This window comes from Bombina bombina, chromosome 6 (genome assembly GCF_027579735.1).
Source record: "Bombina bombina isolate aBomBom1 chromosome 6, aBomBom1.pri, whole genome shotgun sequence".
NCBI classification, from domain to species: Eukaryota; Metazoa; Chordata; class Amphibia; order Anura; family Bombinatoridae; genus Bombina; species Bombina bombina.
The window spans coordinates 258,603,465-258,628,280 of record NC_069504.1 but is presented as its reverse complement, the minus strand read 5'-3'; the positions used below and the strand labels follow the sequence as shown (position 1 = coordinate 258,628,280).

At 39.2% G+C, this 24,816-nt stretch overlaps 1 protein-coding gene across 1 annotated transcript in view; it reads left to right on the top strand.

Moving 5' to 3' along the window:
- Nucleotides 1-24,816, top strand: part of MYRFL (myelin regulatory factor like) — a 477,269-nt gene that overhangs the window by 431,305 nt on the left and 21,148 nt on the right. Inside the window, 1 exon segment of the mRNA XM_053719216.1 lies at nt 15,547-15,655. Coding sequence (XP_053575191.1) covers nt 15,547-15,655 — 109 coding nt within the window.

The window sequence follows — 24,816 nt, the reverse complement described above, 5'->3', positions numbered from 1 at the left end:
ATATATATATATACTGAAAATGGCCTTCAGTAGAGCAAATGTGGCCAGCATCTAAAAACTGCATAACTAACTGTCCGCTAGATTACAAGTGTTTTGCGGTACGGTTTTTAACACTGAAAAAAAATGTCCATTCCAGCGTAACGGTATAGCTGTAATGCAAGCATTTTAGCCTGTAACGCAACATCCATTCCGCACTCAAAAAAATGACGTTTTTTGTGTGGGATTTTCATAGCGCCGGTATTACAGCGATACATACCACCATCTGAGAGCAGAAGTTATGGATTTTGTGAAACAAAAATGTTTCACAAAACTCATAACTAAAGTGTTACAAAGTACACTAACACCCATAAACTATTAACCCCTAAACCGCCACCCTTCCGCATCGCAAACACTATATTAAACCTATTAACCCCTAAACAGCCAGCCTCCCACATAGTAACTACTAAAATAAACCTATTAACCCCTAGACCACCGGCCCTCCACATCGCAAAACACTAAATTAAACTTTAAATTAAAATTACAATATAACTATCTTTAAAAAAATAAAAACTTACCTGTGAAATAAAAATAAACCTAACATTAAACTATAAATTAGCCTAACATAACTATTCGAATAAAATAAAAAAAATACTACCAATTAAAAATTACAAATAAAAAAACACTATGAAAAAAAATTAAAAAATCTAAAATTACAAAAAAATAAACACTAAATTATGAAAAATAAAAAACACTAAGCTTACAAAAAAAATAATAAATGAAATTATCAAAAATAAAAACAATTACACCTAATCTAATAGCCCTATAAAAATAAAAAAGGCCCCCCAAAAGAAAAACACTCCCTAACCTACAATAAACTACCAATGGCCCTTAAAAGGGCCTTTTGTAGGGCATTGCCCTAAGTTATACAGCTCTTTTACCTGTAAAAAAAATACAAAGCCCCCCCCCCAACAGCAAAACCCACCACCCAACCAACCCCCAAAAATAAAAAAACCTAACACTAAACAATCCTAAACTATCCATTACCCCTAAAGGGGCATTTGTATGCACATTGCCCTTAAAAGGGCATTCAGTGCCCATCCCTAATCTAAAAAAAAAACTCACCCCCCATAAAAACAAAAAAAAAAAACTAACACTAATCATAGAATATCTACTCACTGTTCCTGAAGTCCGGACATCCATCTTCATCCAGGCGGTGACACCTTCATCCATCTCGGGGACGTCTTCTATCTTTATCCTGGCGGGGCGGAGCAGAGCTATCCTGGAAGTGGATTCCATCCTGCGCGGAGTGTCCTCTTCATACTGTCACCGCAGTACCCTGAAGTTGAATGCAAGGTAGCCGTTTCAAAATGGCGTACCTTGCATTCCTATTGGCTGATTTGATTCTTCAAATTCAAATCAGCCAATAGGATGAGAGCTTCTGAAATCCTATTGGCTGTTCAAAACAGCCAATAGGATGAGAGCTACTGAAATCCTATTGGCTGTTCAAATCTGTTCTCTCCCCATTGATGCCTATGGGGGAAAGTGTGCACGAGCTTGTCAAATCAGCCTTTGGCTTTTGTGCGGTATGGAGCTTAACACCACCATATCACACACACAAGGAGGCTTTTCAGTAACTCGTAATGGCAGCGCTATGGAGACAGAAATAATGCAACTTTTTTGGCGTTAGTTTCACACCCTGTTTAGCGCAAAACTTGTAATCTAGGTGTGTGTTAGTCTTGTTAAAAATGTAGAGATTTTTAACTTAATAAAATATATTAATCTAAGCATATTTACATATTAAGGACGAGAATGTTCCTATCCTTCTTGAAGTCTAGAGGTAAAAACAAGAACTAAATAAAGAAAAAAAGAACAGTGAAAAGTAGACAATAAAAATCATAGAGCATCTGTGGATTTGAAAATAGATAAGTAATTATACCTTTGGAGACTTATCAAGTATTCACTGCTGTAGGACAATCTACATAGACAACAATTCTAAAATGTTCATAACTACAAGTGACCCTCAATAGGAAAGGTACAGAACAAGAAAAAGTGATTTTATCCAAATGAACAGACATAATGGATAATCTGTACCTGCACACTTTTGTGCAGCAGAGAAAATGACACAGTAGTTACAATGCAAGGATTTTTGTTTCATGTTGTATGGAGCAGGCAGTAGAAGGATCAGACTTTTCAGATACAGCATGAACTTTGGTGTTCTTGAAACTCAGATGATAGGACACTGCAACAAGAGCTTGAGGTGCAAAAGTAAATTTGATTATGGTTCATAAATGATAGGGGACAACTCAAAAACACTCTAAAACGTGTGGTTTTCAGGTTATAGAAGACAGACTTTGACTGAATTATCTGGCTGAAACAAATACAAGCCTAGACCCTCTACATCTTGCAGACAGATGCTGTATGAAGTTTAATTCCATTTGTTTCTTTTAAGCTCCAAAGAAACTTAGAAACAAAGATTTTGATGGCAGACAAGGACCATACTACAACATTTCCTAAAAGTGTAAAATTATCTAGTTTGTAGGATAACCTTATGCTTATCCCAGTTATTCTTGAAGTCCCCCACAGTGTTTGTCATTACCACCTGTAAAGGAAGTTTGTTCCATGAATCAACCACCATTTCTGTAAAGAATTGCTTCTGCAAATTACTCTTGAACCTGCTACCCTTCAACTTGAGATGATAACCCCTTGTTCTGGAATTATTCTTTTTGTGAAAAATACTCACATCCTCAGCTTTACTAATCCCCTTAATTTACTTGAAAGTTTTTATCATATCACCTGTTTACCTTCTCTCCTATAAGCTATACATATTTAGGACATTAAGCCTTTGCTGGTAAGTTTTATTTTTAGACGACCAAATACCATTTTTGTAGCCCTCCTTTGAACAAATTTATAGTTTTTTTTTTAATATCTTTCTGGAGATATGGCCTCCACACCTGCACACAATACGCTGAGACCTAACTAGTGAACTGTAAAGTGGCATAAGAACTTTTTGATGCAAATAACGTCTACCAATACAACCTAGCATTCTACTGGCCTTACACGTTGCAATACTAAATTGTTTACTAAATTTGAAATCATTTTAAATAATAATTCCCAAGCCCCATTCCACTTTTGTAGCAGTCAGTAAAGTGTCATTAAGTCTCATTCAAAAATAGGTAACGCAGTCTTTGCTCATTTTTAAAGTGTGTACCAATGAGACACTTTCCAAGGTGCACAAACACATTTTTCAGTAGCTTCCTCAATATCAGACCCCAAATTTCGTACAGCTTTTACACCAATCTTGGTATCTATATACATATATGTTTTCAAACAACAGAGCGGGTAACAGGTATACACCACCGGTATCCTCCTCCGCACTCTTGGAGGTAGCTGAGCGTACTCCCCTCTATGGTGCCTCACTGGCTCTTACCTGGGGCTAGAATACATCCTGCACGCTCCAGCTTTAGGATCCGGTACCCGACCTCCGCTCCTGCATCTCCATACACTGCTGGCACTCTTGTTTAGCTTCTGCTTCACTGTACTTCTGGGTAAACTGGGAAATTCACCTGGCTTGAGTCTCATATGCTGGACTTTGCAACTCGTCAATATCCGGGTCAATCAGCTGTGGATCCGCTTGGTTCCCAAGCTCTTCCAGCTCAGGAGAAGAATGGCATAAATAACAAAGTGATAGCGATCCTTTTGCTGTTCCAAATTTCTTTGATTCACTTTAATAAAACAAAACATTCAAAATAAAAAAACTTCAATGGGTGCAAGACAGAGGCAGTATTACACGTTCCGGCTCGAAATTTGTGCCGTAATCATAGACCTGCGTTTCGGTTCAAAATTTGTGCCGTAATCATAGACCCGTGTTGCGGCGCGAAATTTGTGCCGTAATTATATGATTACGGCACAAATTTCGAGCCGAAATGCGTAAGACCGCCTCTGTCTTGCACGCATTGAAGTTTTTTTATTTTAAATGTTTTGTTTTATTGAAGTGAATTAAAGAAATTTGGAACAGCAAAAGGATCGCTATCACTTTGTTATTTATGTCATTAAGTCTGTATTTAACTTTTGCCTAAATGCAGGATTTTGTACTTTGCAATGTTAAAGGGACACTGTACTCAATTTTTTTCTTTTGTGATTCAGATTGAGCATGAAATTTTAAGCAACTTTCTAATTTACTCCTATTATCAAATTTTCTTCATTTTCTTGGTATCTTTATTTGAAATGCAAGAATGTAAGTTTAGATGCCAGCCCATTTTTTGTGAACAACCTGGGTTGTCCTTGCTGATTGGTGGATACATTCATCCACCAATCAAAAACTGCTGTCCAGAGTACTGAACCCAAAAAAAAGCTTAGATGCCTTCTTTTTCAAATAAAGATAGCAAGAGAACGAAGAAAAATTGATAATAGGAGTAAATTAGAAAGTTGCTTAAAATGTCATGCTCAATCTGAATCACAAAAGAAAAAATTTGAGTACAGTGTCCCTTTAAGTTTTAGATCCCTGACATTTGTCCAATCCTCCATTTTTTTATATCACTACTAATTTGGTCCACCCCATCTGGAACAGCAACTCTTTTTGTAAAATCTGCAAACAGACTTACTTTCCCCAGTAGACCATTGCTGTAATCTTTTATAAATATGTTAAACAAAACAGAACCTAGGACAGACCCCTGAGTAACACTACTAGTAACTGCCCCTTCTGCAGCTGGTCCAAATGTATACCAATATACCTCTTCAGCTCTCTCTAGCTGAGAGTCTATATTAAAATGAATGTAAGCTTTCATGAATCAGTGCCCGGTTCTAAAAAATACAATTAAAAACAGGGGCACTTTCATTCATGAAAGTTTACATTGCAGCGTTTGTTTTTTTAAATATTTACCTTTTTCTGCAGTCAAGCCAGCGATCCCCCGCCCGCAGCTCCTCTGTACTAACGTCAGCAATTACGAAACCGGCTTCCTCCAATCATGGCGTGCACCCTAGAGCAAACATTTCCTGAGGCCACGCCGTGATTGGAGGAATCCGGTTTCATCATTGCTGTGCTAAGTACAGCATGAGAAGATGGCGGGGGATCGCCGGTCCGGCTTTGCTGAAGAAAAAGGTAAGTATTTAAAAAAAAGTTGCAATGTAAACTTTCATTAATGAAAGTGCCCCTGTTTTTAATAGTATTTAAAAAAAAAACAGGCACTGATTCATGAAAGTTTACATTCACTTTAAGTACAATCACTGAGGGGTACACAACTTTGCATTAAGTAAGGCTGGGCCTGATAGGGTCAAGTATGTGGGATTTGAGCTGGACCTTTCTTGCAACCTATACTGATATATACACTATCACTGTAGTTGTACTATAAAGCAGTAAGTACTGAAATAGCACTGAAGTAGAGATAACATTTTAGCTGCAATTTGCACAGAAACTGCTAAGAGCACTGGATACATGTAGGAGTTAATCAGGGCTGGGGATCTGTGATTGAGCTGGAGTTACTAAGGAACAAAAATCTGTGAACAGAAATGAATCAGGAACTGCAGTTTACTAAGGAACACAGATCTGTGCTCAAGCTGGAATTTGTAAAAGTATGTAGAGCACTATTTTTCTTCTGAGAGCTACACACGTACTGAAGGTTGGTGCCACAGTTAAATTGCAGCAGCCTATGGCATCAAATATTGCGTACCTGAGGAGGGTGTGTTTACCTGAGGGCAGTGTGTTTACCTGAGGGCAGTGTGTTTACCTGAGGGCATGTGTGTGTACCTGAGGGCATGTGTGTGTACCTGAGGGCAGTGTGTGTACCTGAGGGCATGAGTGTGTATCTGAGGGCATGTGTACCTAAGGGCATGTGTGTATACCTGAGGGCATGTGTGTGTACCTGAGGGCACGTGTACCTGAGGGCATGAGTGTGTACCTGAGGGCATGTGTGTGTACCTGAGGGCATGTATGTGTACCTGAGGGCATGTGTGTGTACCTGTGGGCACGTGTACCTGAGGGCATGAGTGTGTATCTGAGGGCATGTGTGTGTACCTGAGGGCACGTGTAACTAAGGGCATGTGTGTGTACCTGAGGGCATGTGTGTGTACCTGAGGGTACGTGTACCAAAAGGCATGTGTGTGTGTACATGAGGGCATGTGTGTGTACCTGAGGAGTTGTGTACCTGAGGAGTTGTGTACCTGTGGGCACGAGTACCTAAAGGCATGTGTGTGTGTACCTGAGGGCATGTGTGTGTACCTGAGGAGTGTGTACCTGAGAGCATGTGTGTACCTGAGGAGGGTGTACCTGAGGGCATGTGTGTGTACCTGAGGGCATGTGTACCTGAAGGCAGTGTGTACCTGTGGGCAGTGTGTTTACCTGAGGGCATGTGTGTGTACCTGAGGGCATGTGTGCCTGAGGGCAGTGTGTACCTGAGGGCAGTATGTTTACCTGAGGGCATGTGTGTGTACCTGAGGGCATGTATACCTGAGGGCAGTGTGTGTACCTGAGTGCATGTGTGTGTACCTGAGGGCATGTGTACCTGAGAGCATGTGTGTGTACCTGAGAGCATGTGTGTGTACCTGAGGGTATGTGTACCTAAGGGCAGTGTGTACCTGAGAGCATGTGTGTGTACCTGAGGGCAGTGTGTACCTGAGGGCATGTGCGTGTACCTGAGGGCACGTGTAACTAAGGGCATGAGTGTGTACCTGAGGGGATGTGTGTGTACCTGAGGGCACGTGTAACTAAGGGCATGTGTGTGTACCTGAGGGCATGTGTGTGTACCTGAGGGTATGTGTACCAAAAGACATGTGTGTGTGTACATGAGGGCATGTGTGTGTACCTGAGGAGTTGTGTACCTGTGGGCACGTGTACCTAAAGGCATGTGTGTGTGTACCTGAGGGCATGTGTGTGTACCTGAGGAGTGTGTACCTGAGGAGGGTGTACCTGAGGGCATGTGTACCTGAGAGCATGTGTGTGTACCTGAGGGCATGTGTACCTGAAGGCAGTGTGTACCTGTGGGCAGTGTGTTTACCTGAGGGCATGTGTGTGTACCTGAGGGCATGTGTGCCTGAGGGCAGTGTGTACCTGAGGGCAGTATGTTTACCTGAGGGCATGTGTGTGTACCTGAGGGCATGTATACCTGAGGGCAGTGTGTGTACCTGAGGGCATGTGTACCTGAGAGCATGTGTGTGTACCTGAGAGCATGTGTGTGTACCTGAGGGCATGTGTACCTAAGGGCAGTGTGTACCTGAGGGCATGTGTACCTGAGAGCATGTGTGTGTACCTGAGGGCATATGTACCTGAGAGCTTGTGTGTGTACCTGAGGGCATATGTACCTGAGAGCTTGTGTGTGTACCTGAGGGCATATGTACCTGAGAGCTTGTGTGTGTACCTAAGGGCAGTGTGTATAAAGCAGTAAGTACTGAAATAGCACTGAAGTAGATTTTAGCTGCAATTTGCACAGAAACTGCTAAGAGCACTGGATACATGTAGGAGTTAATCAGGGCTGGGGATCTGTGATTGAGCAGAAGTTACTAAAGAACAAAAATCTGTGAACAGAAATTAATCAGGAACTGCAGTTTACTAAGAAACACAGATCTGTGCTCAAGCTGGAATTTGCAAAAGTACGTAGATCACTATTTTTCTTCTGAGAGCTACACACGTACTGTAGGTTAGTGCCACAGTTAAATTGCAGCAACCTATGGCATCAAATATTGTGTACCTGAGGAGGGTGTACCTGAGGGCATGTGTGTGTACCTGAGGAGGGTGTACCTGAGGGCATGTGTGTGTACCTGAGGAGGGTGTACCTGAGGGCATGTGTACCTGAGAGCATGTGTGTGTACCTGAGAGCATGTGTGTGTACCTGAGGGCTTGTGTGTGTACCTGAGAGCAGTGTGTTTACCTGAGGGCATGTGTGTGTACCTGAGGGCATGTGTGTGTACCTGAGGTCATGTGTGTGTACCTGAGGGCAGTGTGTGTACCTGAGGGCATGTTTCCCTGAGGGCGTGTGTATCTGAGGGCATGTGAACCTGAGGGCATGTGTGTGTACTTGAGGGCACGTGTACCTGAGGGCATGTGTGTGTACCTGAGGGCTTGTGTGCCTGAGGGCATGAGTGTGTATCTGAGGGCATGTGTACCTGAGGGCATGTGTGTGTACCTGAGGGCATGTGTGTGTACCTGCGGGCACGTGTACCTGAGGGCATGAGTGTGTATCTGTGTGTGCGTACCTGAGGGCACGTGTTCCTTAAGGGCATGTGTGTGTACCTGAGGGCACGTGTACCTAAAGGCATGTGTGTGTACCTGAGGGCATGTGTGTGTACCTGAGGAGTGTGTGCCTGAGGGCACGTGTACCTAAAGGCATGTGTGTGTGTACCTGAGGTCATGTGTGTGTACCTGAGGTCATGTGTACCTAAAGACATGTGTGTGTGTGTGTGTACCTGAGGGTATGAGTGTGTACCTGAGGGCATGTGTACCTAAAGACATGTGTGTGTACCTGAGGAGGGTGTACCTGAGGTCATGTGTGTATACCTGAGGGCATGTGTGTGTACCTGATGGCATGTGTGTGTACCTGATGGTATGTGTGTGTACCTGAGGTCATGTGTGTGTACCTGAGGTCATGTGTGTATACCTGAGGGCATGTGTACCTAAAGGCATGTGTGCGTGTACCTGAGGGTATGTGTGTGTACCTGAGGGCATGTGTACCTGATGGCATGTGTGTGTACCTGATGGCATGTGTGTGTACCTGATGGCATGTGTGTGTACCTGATGGCATGTGTACCTGATGGCATGTGTGTGTACCTGATGGCATGTGTGTGTACCTGAGGTCATGTGTGTGTACCTGAGGGCAGTGTGTGTACCTGAGGGCATGTTTCCCTGAGGGCGTGTGTATCTGAGGGCATGTGAACCTGAGGGCATGTGTGTGTACTTGAGGGCACGTGTACCTGAGGGCATGTGTGTGTACCTGAGGGCTTGTGTGCCTGAGGGCATGAGTGTGTATCTGAGGGCATGTGTACCTGAGGGCATGTGTGTGTACCTGAGGGCATGTGTGTGTACCTGCGGGCACGTGTACCTGAGGGCATGAGTGTGTATCTGTGTGTGCGTACCTGAGGGCACGTGTTCCTTAAGGGCATGTGTGTGTACCTGAGGGCACGTGTACCTAAAGGCATGTGTGTGTACCTGAGGGCATGTGTGTGTACCTGAGGAGTGTGTGCCTGAGGGCACGTGTACCTAAAGGCATGTGTGTGTGTACCTGAGGTCATGTGTGTGTACCTGAGGGCATGTGTGTGTACCTGAGGAGTGTGTGCCTGAGGGCACGTGTACCTAAAGGCATGTGTGTGTGTACCTGAGGTCATGTGTGTGTACCTGAGGTCATGTGTACCTAAAGACATGTGTGTGTGTGTGTGTGTGTGTGTACCTGAGGGTATGAGTGTGTACCTGAGGGCATGTGTACCTAAAGACATGTGTGTGTACCTGAGGAGGGTGTACCTGAGGTCATGTGTGTATACCTGAGGGCATGTGTGTGTACCTGATGGCATGTGTGTCTACCTGATGGTATGTGTGTGTACCTGAGGTCATGTGTGTATACCTGAAGGCATGTGTGCGTGTACCTGAGGGTATGTGTGTGTACCTGATGGCATGTGTGTGTACCTGATGGCATGTGTGTGTACCTGAGGTCATGTGTGTATACCTGAGGGCATGTGTACCTAAAGGCATGTGTGCGTGTACCTGAGGGTATGTGTGTGTACCTGAGGGCATGTGTACCTGATGGCATGTGTGTGTACCTGATGGCATGTGTGTGTACCTGAGATCATGTGTGTATACCTGAGGGCATGTGTACCTAAAGGCATGTGTGCGTGTACCTGAGGGTATGTGTACCTGATGGCATGTGTGTGTACCTGATGGCATGTGTGTGTACCTGATGGCATGTGTACCTGATGGCATGTGTGTGTACCTGATGGCATGTGTGTGTACCTGATGGCATGTGTACCTGATGGCATGTGTGTGTACCTGATGGCATGTGTGTGTACCTGATGGCATGTGTGTGTACCTGATGGCATGTGTGTGTACCTGATGGCATGTGTGTGTACCTGAGGGCATGTGTACCTGATGGCATGTGTGTGTACCTGATGGCATGTGTGTGTACCTGATGGCATGTGTGTGTACCTGATGGCATGTGTACCTGATGGCATGTGTACCTGATGGCATGTGTGTGTACCTGATGGCATGTGTGTGTACCTGATGGTATGTGTGTGTACCTGATGGCATGTGTGTGTACCTGATGGCATGTGTGTGTACCTGATGGCATGTGTACCTGATGGCATGTGTACCTGATGGCATGTGTGTGTACCTGATGGCATGTGTGTGTACCTGATGGCATGTGTGTGTACCTGAGGGCATGTGTGTGTACCTGAGGTCATGTGTGTGTACTTGAGGTCATGTGTGTATACCTGAGGGCATGTGTACCTAAAGGCATGTGTGCGTGTACCTGAGGGTATGTGTGTGTACCTGAGGTCATGTGTGTGTACCTGAGGGCATGTGTGTGTACCTGATGGCATGTGTGTGTACCTGATGGTATGTGTGTGTACCTGAGGTCATGTGTGTGTACCTGAGGTCATGTGTGTATACCTGAGGGCATGTGTACCTAAAGGCATGTGTGCGTGTACCTGAGGGTATGTGTGTGTACCTGAGGGCATGTGTACCTGATGGCATGTGTGTGTACCTGATGGCATGTGTGTGTACCTGAGGAGTGTGTACTTTAACTTAAATCGCTATATAACAATAATTGCTTTTTGAGCTTTTCCAGCTAGTATTTGTCCTCCTCCTACTTTGCTAAAACTATTATTTATTTGGCTCAGAGACTCTCTTGCTATTCTTTATTGTTTTGTTTGCTAATTTTTTTGCACATTAATAATTTTGTTTTGTCACATGTCTTCCATTTCAAACACTAGCGAAATATTGTTGGCAAATATTTAATTATCACATCTGTGTGCAAGCTTGGCCAGGAAGATATTCTACATAATCTTTTTTGTCTTACTGCCACCTTTCACAACAGACAGTTCAAATGAAAGATGCAAAACAAAGAGTAATTGGATTGCGTTATCATGTATGACCAACTCATCTCTTTTATCATCAATTTTTGGTTATATTACCAGAATAAATTGAAAATCCAGATGGGTCATTCTATGTTATGCTTTCCATTGAGCTCCAGACACAGCTGAAATAACAATACAGTATAGCACATGTAATTGATCCCTTATCAATTCTTCTTAAGTACGTATTTTTTAAAGAGATACTCTTGCATCATTTATGTCTTTAGATACAGAATATAACTTGTTTATTAAAAATTATTTTGATAAATCTTCAGATATTTGCATGTTGTTGTTGAATCCACAGAGTAAATCCAAACACCTATCTCCTATAACAAATTGACATTACACTCTGATTGTATTCCTCATAAAATAGTTCCTAATGCACAGTAAAAATAATAGCTTGCAATATAATATATCATGACGTTTTACTGTATTTAACTGTGAACATTGGGTTGGATTGCAATCTATCGGAAGCAGCTTTTTCGGCTCTTTTCAATTCAGTGTGATGAGTGTGAATCATGTGATTCAATCCAGCGTTTAATAATCACACGTGTTTTTGGCTCACTCCCACATTTAAAAACAGATTTTTCGGATATTCTTCTCCTGTGGGACCAAAAAGTTCTCGGCGATCACAATCCTTTTTTGAGTCACTTTTCAACTGTTTTTCGAGCCCAGTTTTGTCCTTTTCTAGGCACTTGATAAGTCCTCTAAAGTGCATTTGGACATCTTTAACGCTATTTCTTTGCTATTTGGAAATGGTCATTATCTTACTTCTGTCCAAAACCCTCTGAAATAGTGTTGAGGCATTCTATAGAACCCAAACATTTACCAGTGGCTTGTTTTTAGTTTATATTTTTAATATTTGATTAAAAGTCTCACTCACACTGTTATGCTTGTCACTAAAAGTACTGACATTATTAAAATTGTGTTTTTAAAGAAGATCTTTTAGGGGCCGAATTATCAAGCTCTATATGGAGCTGTATGCAGCTGTTTTCCCGCATGAGCCTTCAGGCTCACCGGGAACAGGAGTTAAGAAGCAGCGGTTTTAAGACTGCGGCTCCTTAACTAGTCCGCCATCTCTGAGTCAGCAGACAGCAATCCACGTGATCACATATGATCGGGTTGATTGATACCCCTGCTAGAGGTCAACTGCCCGCGAAGGTGCAGGGGGCAGCATTGCACAAACATTTCTAGTGAAATGCTTGTGCAATGATAAATTGTCGGCATTTATCGATGTGTGGCGGACATGATAATTCGGCCCCTTAATCTCGACTTTCATAAGAACTTATTGTAATCCGTTTCAATTCACACCACTGCTTGCCCATCCTGACAAAATAAAAGATGCATTCAGATGGTTTGACTGTGCACCATTTTTCTTTCACTATAAGGACATTTTTTAACTTTGAAAAGTATTTTTTTCTCCAATATTTAAATCTATTGTTTGTTAAAGCACGGTTTTCATTTTGGTGTGAATTGAAAGCAAAATATTGTCTATGGCTTTCTATGCAAAATAACTTTTAATATCTTCTTATACTGGATTTTATCATTCTTTAAACTGTAAATTGTGATTTCACTGCCTTGTTACATTGTTTCTGCCTAGGAGACCCTTAAACCAGATTGAGCTTTTGTAACCGGGTTTTTATAGGGGATGCTACTCCCTGTATGCTAAGTCAATACTGGTTAACAAGAGTGCTTGCGTCTACAGGGAGTGCAGAATTATTAGGCAAGTTGTATTTTTGAGGATTAATTTTATTATTGAACAACAACCATGTTCTCAATGAACCCAAAAAACTCATTAATATCAAAGCTGAATAGTTTTGAAAGTAGTTTTTAGTTTGTTTTTAGTTATAGCTATTTTAGGGGGATATCTGTGTGTGCAGGTGACTATTACTGTGCATAATTATTAGGCAACTTAACAAAAAACAAATATATACCCATTTCAATTATTTATTTTTACCAGTGAAACCAATATAACATCTCAACATTCACAAATATACATTTCTGACATTCAAAAACAAAACAAAAACAAATCAGTGACCAATATAGCCACCTTTCTTTGCAAGGACACTCAAAAGCCTGCCATCCATGGATTCTGTCAGTGTTTTGATCTGTTCACCATCAACATTGCGTGCAGCAGCAACCACAGCCTCCCAGACACTGTTCAGAGAGGTGTACTGTTTTCCCTCCTTGTAAATCTCACATTTGATGATGGACCACAGGTTCTCAATGGGGTTCAGATCAGGTGAACAAGGAGGCCATGTCATTAGATTTTCTTCTTTTATACCCTTTTTTGCCAGCCACGCTGTGGAGTACTTGGACGCGTGTGAGGGAGCATTGTCCTCCATGAAAATCATGTTTTTCTTGAAGGATGCAGACTTCTTCCTGTACCACTGCTTGAAGAAAGTGTCTTCCAGAAACTGGCAGTAGGACTGGGAGTTGAGTTTGACTCCATCCTCAACCCGAAAAGGCCCCACAAGCTCATCTTTGATGATACCAGCCCAAACCAGTACTCCACCTCCACCTTGCTGGCGTCTGAGTCGGACTGGAGCTCTCTGCCCTTTACCAATCCAGCCACGGGCCCATCCATCTGGCCCATCAAGACTCACTCTCATTTCATCAGTCCATAAAACCTTAGAAAAATCAGTCGTGAGATATTTCTTGGCCCAGTCTTGACGTTTCAGCTTGTGTGTCTTGTTCAGTGGTGGTCGTCTTTCAGCCTTTCTTATCTTGGCCATGTCTCTGAGTATTGCACACCTTGTGCTTTTGGGCACTCCAGTGATGTTGCAGCTCTGAAATATGGCCAAACTGGTGGCAAGTGGCATCTTGGCAGCTGCACGCTTGACTTTTTTTTCTCAGTTCATGGGCAGTTATTTTGCGCCTTGGTTTTTCCACACGCTTCTTGCGACCCTGTTGACTATTTTGAATGAAACGCTTGATTGTTCGATGATCACGCTTCAGAAGCTTTGCAATTTTAAGAGTGCTGCATCCCTCTGCAAGATATCTCACTATTTTTTACTTTTCTGAGCCTGTCAAGTCCTTCTTTTGACCCATTTTGCCAAAGGAAAGGAAGTTGCCTAATAATTATGCACACCTGATATAGGGTGTTGATGTCATTAGACCACACCCCTTCTCATTACAGAGATGCACATCACCTAATATGCTTAATTGGTAGTAGGCTTTCGAGCCTATACAGCTTGGAGTAAGACAACATGCATAAAGAGGATGATGTGGTCAAAATACTCATTTGCCTAATAATTCTGCACTCCCTGTACATTATGGAACTCACAGTCACAAATGCTCGTTCTAATTTACAAGTTTTATAATGTAAGCGCAAGCACTATGTGCAGGAGCTTAGGAAGAAAGTAAAGAAAGATAATGATTAATAAAAAAGATAATGTAAATGGTGGCATGTTTTATGCAAACTGAATTTTTTTTAATCGTTTGTATTAGTTTAAATGCTTCATAGACCTTTAAGAACTTTGCTTATGCACCATTTTATATTTCAGTGTGTTAGTTCATGCCAATGACAATTTGTTGTATATGCAGTCAAGAATATTTTCCACACAATTCCTAATTAGAATAAGCACTACAAAAGAGATAATTTGATATCATTATCGTATATTATCTTATCATTAATATAGAGTATAACTGTGATTGAAAATGAAATAAGCTCAATCCTTTTTCCTTCACCCAATTCCTCATTGAAGCCTTGAACCCTGGCTACTAAACTATTGTCATAGTGTTCCACACTCTTGTAGACTACAGTTCTGTTCTCCAAGATGCTATACACAGACAATAACTGCAGTATGGACACCAGGGGGGCCATTTATCAAGCTCCGTACGGAGCTTGTGGGCCCGTGTTTCTGGCGAGTCTTCAGACTCGCCAAAAACACAAGTTATGAAGCAGCGGTCTAAAGACCGCTGCTCCATAACCTGCCCACCTGCTCTGAGCAGGCAGACAGACATCGCCACAATTCAACCCGATCGAGTACGATCGGGTTGATTGACACCTCCCTGCTGGTGGCTGATTGGCCGCGAGTCAGCAGGGGGCTGCGTTGCACCATCAGCTCTTGTGAGGGCTCCAGTGCCTCTAGGCATTCTTCCAATGCTACTCTTTGGAGGCCTAAAATTACAGTTTTGTGATTGCGGCCTTCTGCTTATTCATTCAGCTACTGAGCGTAGCTGCTTCTGCTCAACACTCCATATGAAGAAGGAACTTGTTTGCATTCTGTTTGTTAGAAACTATAGGTTTCCAGAAGGAAGGAGATCTAATTAGTTTTATAAATCTAATAATGGCCTAATTATCATATGGTTAGTTCTCTTTCACTATAATATTATGAACATTCTAGAATATACAGATATTTATTTATATAAAGCATATATGGTTAGACGTTTATATAACTAGCTCCTATAAAACAGAACAGGTAATCAATTATAAATACAGAACATAAATGTGCATGTCTTAGTAAATATCCTATTTGCTTTGAACTTTTATGTATTTTATATTTTTTTGTATTAAAGTACAACAGAGCCTTTAATTGTCTATCAGTGTAAAATGACTCTGGGAAATATTTGCAACCGAGGAACACACAGCAGGAAGAAAAGAGATGACTCCCTGGAGACAACACAGGTCAGTGGATTCTTTTTAAAACCCTTCTGTCTCACCTCATCTGTATTTCCAGGGCTGACTTATCCATTAGAGATAGTAATGCCTAGGGCTTAACCTACCCTTAACTATTGAAACCATAAAATGTTACTCTTTCAAGACTTTTCTACCGAGACCCAAATTAAAAGGAAAGACATGTCCCCCTTTTTCCCACAATTAATAGATAAAGGTTATAAAGTGAGGATGATGTACCCAGCTAAAAATTTTATAGAGAACAATGGTAAAACAAGTACTTTAAATAATAGTAAAGAAGGCAGGGAATATCTTACCAACACTACATGATGCACACGATTTCTTTGTATATCAATGATAAGGTTCTAGTTATAATCTGGAACATTTGAGGAAAGTTTAATTTTAGACTGTAATGGAATGTATTATGGATAACTCTGCCAACCCGGTGATATTGGATAAATGTATGATTTATCCCATTGGTTTTAAATTAGATATTTTTTTACTTTTTTTTTTCTCCTCTCCCTTCTTCTCGATCTCTCTCTCTCCTTTTCCGGCCTATATTCCTATAATAGGACAGAGGATGAGAAATGATGGGACAAGTTAAATTTTTATCCTGGAATGTTGGGGGAATAACTTCCCCAATTAAGGGTAAACAAATTATATCCCAATTAGGCAAGCATTCCCCTGACATTGTGTTTCTGCAAGAAATTCATTTAAAAGACAAAGAGCTCCCAAAATTAAAATCACGGTGGGTAGGAGAGAAGTCATTGCCACTCCTTGTGTGAGACGTAAATGTGGGGTGGCCATCTTATTTCATAAGAACTTAGAATATCAAATTATTAAAACTCACTGCGATAATAACAGTAGGTTTGTTATAATTCATATTTTTATTGAAAGTTCTGAATATATTCTATGTAATGTTTACGACCCAAACGATTTTTCACCTGAATTCTGGGATATGATTAAAAGGAAACTATACCCACATTACAGGTCTAGATTAATATTGGGAGGCGATTTTAACATGACTCGTGGCTCCAGAATTGACAGATTGTTTTGTAAAAAGGGGCAGGATAACAAAGAAGCTAAATATTTTAAAAAATGTTGTTCATCGCTTAAACTTAATGATGTTTGGAGGGTCAAATTTCCTGACGCTTCTGTTTTTTCCTGCAAATCTAAATCACACCCTACATTTTCCAGAATTTATTATATTTTAGTTTCAGAACAACTTTTATTATTAGAATCTATTCCTAATATTAATGACATCGTAATTTCAGATCATGCGATAATTTCGTTAACTCTACTTCCAATCACAAATCAAATAATCAAAATATATACTTTTCCACGTTTTTTAATGAACAATATTAAATTTACCAACTGGTTAAAAATACAATGGCAAGATTATTGCTCAATTAATTATCAATATTATAATAAAATAGAAATCTTCTGGGAAGCTTTCCAGACTGTTCTAAGAGGTCAAATTAAAGCTTTTATGTGTAATTGGAAGAAAAAGCGGATAATGAAAGGATCACAGCTATCTAACCAAGTCAAAAATACTTTTATGCGTTATAAGATTTCTCCTACACAGGTTAATTGGCTCCAATATTCTCGGGCTAGCTTGGAAAGGGATATATTTATGAAACAACAATGTTTAGAGGAAGAGGCTAAATTGAGTAATCGTTTCAAAGGATACTATGGTAGCTCTGCCAAATACTTGACCCAAGTAGTCAAGAATAGAAAGTGTAGAAACTATATATCTGCTATTAAGGCCAGAACAATGAGATTTACTGATAATAAAAACATTAGAGAAGTATTTTTTAATTATTTTTGTAAACTATACTCTAAGCAAGATATAGATGTTAGTAATAAGGATCTTTTTTGGGCCAAGATACTTCTTCCACATATCCCTGTCTCAGATTTAGAAAATCTTAATGCCCCGATTTCAAAGGAAGAGGTTGTACTGATAATCAAGAATGCTAAATTAAAGAAGGCAGCAGGCCCAGATTCGCTCCAGATGGAACTGTATAAAATTATTTCTGATATTAGCAGTTTTCTTGTGGTACTTTTCAATACATACTACCTAACTTCACCTATTTCAAGTTATTTCCCAGCTGCGAATATTTCTTTAATTCCGAAGAAAGGAAAAGACAGTGAGCAACCAGCATCCTATAGACCAATATCCATTCTAAATGCGGATTACAAAATACTTCTTTCTATTATTGCCGATAGACTTAAATGTTATCTTCATAAAATAATCCATCCTGACCAAACAGGTTTAATGTATGGCAGAAATGTAACTTCCAATCTTAGTAGAGTAACAGGAAGGACGGTCCAGAGCACTTAGTAAAATCATTTATTAGTAACAGATTTACACAAAAAAGTATTTTTCGTGTAAATCTGTTACTAATAAATTATTTTACTAAGTGCTGTGGGCCGTCCTTCCTGTTACTAGTTACAGTTTGGGGATTTGGCATATTATCCCCTGGTCTTCACGAGCACTCACTATTTGGTGCTATATTCACTGCTACACATTTGAATCTTAGTAGAGTAGAAATCCTGTTAGATTATGTATGGAATCAAAATAAGTCAACAAATAATAACAAAGTGATATCAGGTAAGGATCTAGCTATTTTATCCATAGACACTGAGAAGGCATTTGACTCTATCTCTTGGGATCATTTGTTACACTCTCTAAGTCAATTTGACTTTAAAGATCATTTTTTGGATTTTATCGCTAAAATGTATAAATTGCCCTATTCATCACTTCTTGTTTATGGAAATCTTTCATCTAAAATTCTTTTAGGGCAAGATACCAGACAAGACTGTCCATTGTCACCCCTGCTGTTTAATATTTCAATAGAACCGTTAGCTGTCTGGTTACGTCAGGAATTGGGGGAAATAAGAGTTGGTTCAGCTGTCTTTATGCTGATGTCCTTCTTATTTTCTTAGAAGACTCTATTAATAGTATCCAAATAATTTTATATATGTTGTCAGTTTTCAGTTCTTTCTTGGGTTATAAGATTAATGTTACAAAAAGTGTATTAATGTGGATCCGGAAACTTAGAGATAGCCATCTAGGTCACCCTTTTAAAAACACAGACTGCAGTTAATATTTGGGTATCACTCTTCATAAAAATCCTAGGATGTGGTACAAATTAAACTATCCACAAGTATTTCAAAAAGCAACTCTCAATCTTAAAAACTGGGCAGCTTTTCCACTCTCTCTTTCGGCTCGAGTAAATTTAGTTAAAATGATCATATTTCCGCGGATACTTTATATACTTCATAATCTACCTCTTTTTATCTCTAATCAAGAAATCCGGGAGTTTTATTCGGCCTGCTCACATTTCTTTTGGAAGGGCCTTAAAGCACGTATTTCTATACCAAAACTTTGTAAAAAAAAAAGCAAATGTGGGTCTTGCTCTTCCTGATATTAAACTTTGTAATCTATCTACTTTAGCAAGATAGCTCTGGATTGGCTTACGGAATCAAACAAAATCTCTTCTGTTGAGATAGAGAATATGCTTATTTCTCCCTTTACTCTAAGAGCTATTCTTCATTGCCCTCTCAAAAACCTCCCGGTGAATGCATCCAACCTATTACCCTTCAAGAACATAGTCAGCACATGGAAAAAAATTTGCTCTATCTTAGACATATATTTTAGATTCTCTGTTTTTTTTACCAAATCAAGGGAACCCGGAATTTATTCCGGGAATCCATTGATCTGTATTTGACGCCTGGGACCGTAAAGGGCTTAAACATATTCATCAAATAGTCTCTTCCTCTGGTTAAATAGACTCCTTTAATAATATAGTTAACTCTTTTGAACTTCCCAGATCCAACCTATTCGCATATTTTCAATTACGTCATTTCGTTAACTCTCAGAATTGGAACTTTGGTTCTTCTTGCCTATGGTCTGAAATTAATGAATGTTTCAAGAAGTATGTAGCAGGCAAAATCTCAATTTCTCTTCTATATAATATAATGCTAGCCAAACAGGGACAAATGCTTCTTTATATAATGTTTAACTACTGGTCTCAACACTTTCCTTGTTTTGAATTTTCTAATATTAAATACAGTTTTTCTGCTCTAGAGAAATTAAGTATTTCAGATAGCTGGAAAGAATTGCATACTAAACTATTACATAACTCTTATATTACCCCATTCAAACTCTCTAAATTTGCATTAAATACAGACCATTATTGTCCAAAATGTAATCTGGAAAACGCTGACACTATGCATATGTTTTTCTATTGCCCTAAAATAAAGCAATTCTGGGATAAAGTCAATTACTGGTATAATAAACTATATCATGAGAAATTTAAAATTCAGGCTTATCGTAATTTTTCTTTTAATATAGAAGCTATCAAACCAATTAATACTAGAAGACTGAACACCATAATTATGGTGACCAGATTGTTAATCCTGAAAAATTGGAAAAATCTGCATTCAATGAATTTCTCATGTTTTTGTAATATACTCTTATAACAAATAGCTTTTGAGGCATATAATATGGACTCACTCTCTAAAGATAGGGCCCAAGACTTTCTTAAAAATTTGAGCCCTATAATTAATACAAAAACAGTCTCTGGCACCCTTAGCTTTTATGAAAGCCTTTCGTGAATTCTTTAATAATAGTCTTAAAATGATATCAACATTTAGTAATAATGTGTTGATTTTTCTACTGGACAATTATAACCTTATTTTGCCCGCCTAGACAGAGGGCGGATTTATATAGGGGGGGAGTCGGGGTAGGACAGAGAGAATTTCTTTTTTTTCCCTTTTTTTTTACTTTCTTCTTTTCTTCTTATTAGTATTTTGTTAGACTGTTATGTAAGATGAAATATAATAGCCAAAGCATTTTTAACTAACTTGTTATCACTGGGATTTAATTTATGTTTATAACATTTGTACCCATTTGGGATAAGGATCATTATAAAAAGAAAAGGAAAAGAAAGAAAAAGGGAGGGAAAAAAAAGGAAAAAAACGAGGAAAAATTATAACAAAATAATAAATGTTGATGTCCATACTAGGAAAAATGTAGTTCCTTATGTTAGACTATCTTTCCTTTACTGATGTATCATGCCAGAAGGTCAAATTTTTGTTGCAATTTTATGTGTCTTTCCTTTAAGATTTTGCTTTTTATTTTCTGTATAAAATGCTTCAGATTATTAATAAAATAAATATTTTTTAAAAAGTAATGCCTAGGGCTTATAAACTTTTAGGGGCCCATGAGAGTCGGAAGAAAAAAGTAACTTGTCAAGTTGAAGAAAATGTTTTATTTTTTGCTAAGCGGGATTTAATTTTTTATGTTTTTTTTTTTACTTTTTCCCCCGTTGGAAAGGTTAGGCGATTAACTTTCCAACGGTGGGTCTTGAGGGGCTGTAGCTGCTTAGATGCCTGATATACAGACTTCTAAGCAGCATGCCCCCTTTCCCTATCTTGTCCATTGAAATTTTTAAATAAAGTTGTGCGGTGACGTCATCACGTCATTGCGCGTGACGTTACTGCACGTAACAGGAAGCCCTGGCGATGCCTGTCATTATACAGGCTCGATCGCCAGATTGGGAGTCGATGGGAGCCCCCAGATTGCTTTTAAGATAGGTGAGTGCTAGGTACGGCTCTGAGCCGTCGTTCGCACTCAAGGGTTTAATAATGTAAATGCAAATGTGTGGTAAGCTCCTTGTGTCACATGCAAACAGAAACTTTGAATTTTCTGAGCTCTGGTTAGAAAGGTGACATCATCCAGTGCCAGATATAGTGCCAAGTGCAAATAGTTAGAAAGGTAAGCGCTGTACAGTGGCTCTCTCTTCTCACATTTAAAGGGATGTGAAACCCAAAAAAATTTGCTTCATTCTCATAGTATTCTTTGTTGAAGAGATACCTCTTCTCACATGGCTGCATAATGACTTTTGTTGGCCCTAGCTACTTCTGCCTTTGTGGCACTCCTAACACATAACCCTTAAAACTTCATTAAATATTTTAAAGGGACATGAAACCCAAAATGTTTCTTTCATGGTTCAGATCAAGTATGCAATTTTAAACAACTGTCTTATTTACTTCTATTATAACATTTTCTTTGCTGGAATTTCTTGCAATCTTTTGTTGAAAAACAGGGACATAAGCTTAGGAGCGTGCACATTTCTGGAGCACTAAATGACAGTTGTTTTGGAAAAATGTTTTCCATTTGCAAGAGCACTAGATGGCAGGTCTATTTCATACCATGTAGTGATCCAGACACTTACCTAGGTGTCTCTTCAACCAAGATATACAATGGGAATTTGCTAATAGCAGTAAATTGGACATTTTTTTTAAATCTGTAAATATGTTGGGTTTCATATCCCGTTTAAATTCCTGTTTCCATTTTCTTTAAGTGGTAATTAGAAAAATCTCTATATTTCCCCCAGACACATTGTATCATTATTTTTGCCTTGATGCAGCTAATGTAAAACTTTCAGAGTTAGATTAAAAGTTGGGCTCTATTTAGCGCTTTTGCTCGAGTGCTAAAACCACCAAAAGTAATCTTTTTGCACACATGGCTAAGCACGGGTATTAGGAAAACGGGATGTAAACAAATAAAGCTATACAAAAATGTAAAATATAATATCTTAGATAATAATAAAAAGATATATGTTACAAAGAAAAAAAACAAGCTAATATGAACCACTAAAGGAATAAATGTATTTTATATTCTAGGTTAAATATAGAACGATACAGTGAATAGCTTATATAAAAAATAACCAAGAGTATCACAAAGTAAAAACAAATGTATCTATTGATACAAAACACAGTCCATATAGCAAGAAACCAAAGCCGTTCTCCAAGATGGCGTCGTGGCAGGGATCGATCTGTAAAGGACAAGGAGATATTCCTGGTTAAGTACATATGAACAAAAGGGTCAAGAACCGCACACATAGAACTACTCACAGGATTAAAGATGAAACACGTTGCTCTATTTTGATGTATATTTTAAATACATCTTTAACTGTTTTACCCTATCCTTGTTGTTGGTGTATCTCAAGACATTTAAATCCCTTTAAGATACTACTTTGAGCTTTTTTGAGCGTCTGTGGTATGCTATTGCCTGGGATTACAAAGTGATCTTAACACCTTTAAACATCAGGTCCCTCCCTAGTAACGGCTCGAGTGGCTGTCAGATAATTCACATTGGTGGTCAGCGTGAGTAGAAGTGTCAGCTCTATCCGTGTGAATCGCAGACCACTGTGACGTCATCTGCAATCACTAGGAGAGGTTGCATCGGCGAGGAGCACGAGGAGGGCTCAGATCTCTATCCTGGATATCCACATCGTAAGAGCCACTAGTGCTCTCAATGCCTAAAAAAATCTTTAATCCTGTGAGTAGTTCTATGTGTAATCTACTACTAGTTAGTAGTTTTCTCATTTAGTATTGTTCTATGTTTAACCTAGAATATAAAATACATTTATTATTTTAGTGGTTCATATTTTACATTGCCTTCAGCCCTGCAGGGCGCAGTAAATTTTGTATAGCTTTATTTGTTTAAAGTTTACATCCCCTTTTTCTACTATTTGCTAAACTCTTAGGGGAGAGTTTATTACTACTGCTGGAAGGTTATAGCTCTAGCGCTTTCCATTTCCTATCCACTCTAAGCACGGGTATTACAAGTTGAAAGTAAAACAATACACGCCAACTTTAGGACTTCGAATATCGCAAATGCCCTAAATTATTCTCCCCATAGACTTCAATGGAGATTACAGAAGAAAAAAACCTAACACAAAAAACCTACATACCTGTATATCTATTAATATATATATATATATATATATATATATATATATATATATATATATATATATATATATATATATATATATATATATATTTATCCAACCACAGAGAATATTATAGCCCTGTGCAGTTAAATATATGGCCATATACCCTTGAAACCTTATAAAAAATGTATTAATATTTATATTAATCATTTTTATCAAATAGTGTTTATATGAGTTTACCAGTTTATTTTATGTATTTATGTTATGTTTGGTGCAACTTTTATTTAATCAGTAACCCTTTACATGAGGTCTTCAGTCGCACTAACCCAACTTTCAACTTGCAATACACGCACTAATTAACATGCCCGCAATATTCCAATATCAATATCATTAGCGTGGCACTTGTAATCTAGCCCTCAATGTACCACAGAAATCAGAATCTGGCCTCTTAGGGGTGTTTGAGGGTATAAATGAGAAACAACAATTCCCTGCTTGGACTGGTCAGCTTTGACGGACTCATCTGCAGTCAGGTAGGGAAATCTTTAGAATCTACCCAGTTATTAACATTTGAGGGCTGGAGTTTAGAAACACTGATAAAAGATTTGTGTAACGGGGAAAATACCAGGTTACGGATATATTACTGTGAAAAGGTTTTACAGTGACATATGCCAAATAAAGGGCCACAATTAAATATTAGAAAAGAAATATGCCCTAATGAAATGTGTCAGGTAAGGTGTTCTATACCCAAGCATATCACAATGAAATGAGCATGAGAAGCTGTGCATGTGATCAAATTAGATGCAGAAATGTGTAAACATGAATATCACTTCCCTTTTATATGCTTTTCTTTCTAATGGTGGTGAAAGTCCATGACCTTTCTTTTGGGATTATATCACCTGGCCACCAGGAGGAGGCAAAGACACCTATACCAGAGCTTTCAACTATCCCTCCCACCTTCCTCTCTTACCCAGTATTTCTTTGCCTCATTAAGGAGAGTTAAAGGAGAGAGGTGTTCTGAAGATTTGAAGTGAAGAAGTTTGTCAAACATGTTTCCACAAAGGACAGATCTTGGAAATGAGGGAATTAGGATGTACTGTCTGTGTTTGATAATGCTTCTTCTGGAAGTTATTATCATAGCCAAGCCACAGTTGTTGCTGGGAAGTTCCTAAGCCTCCTCTTATTGGCCACGTAATGGTACTCCCTGCACAGTCCTATGTGTTAGCTACACTAGGGGATTCTGTCTTTATAGTGCTTTCCTTTACAGATTTACACGGTGTTGAGGATTAGATATACACTGTGCTTTAATAATTCACTGCACAGTCCTAGGTGTTAGTTACACAAGGGGTTCTGTCTTTATAGTGCTTTCCTTTACAGATATACACTGTGTTGAGGATTGCAGGCTAATATAGGACTTAGTAATTACTG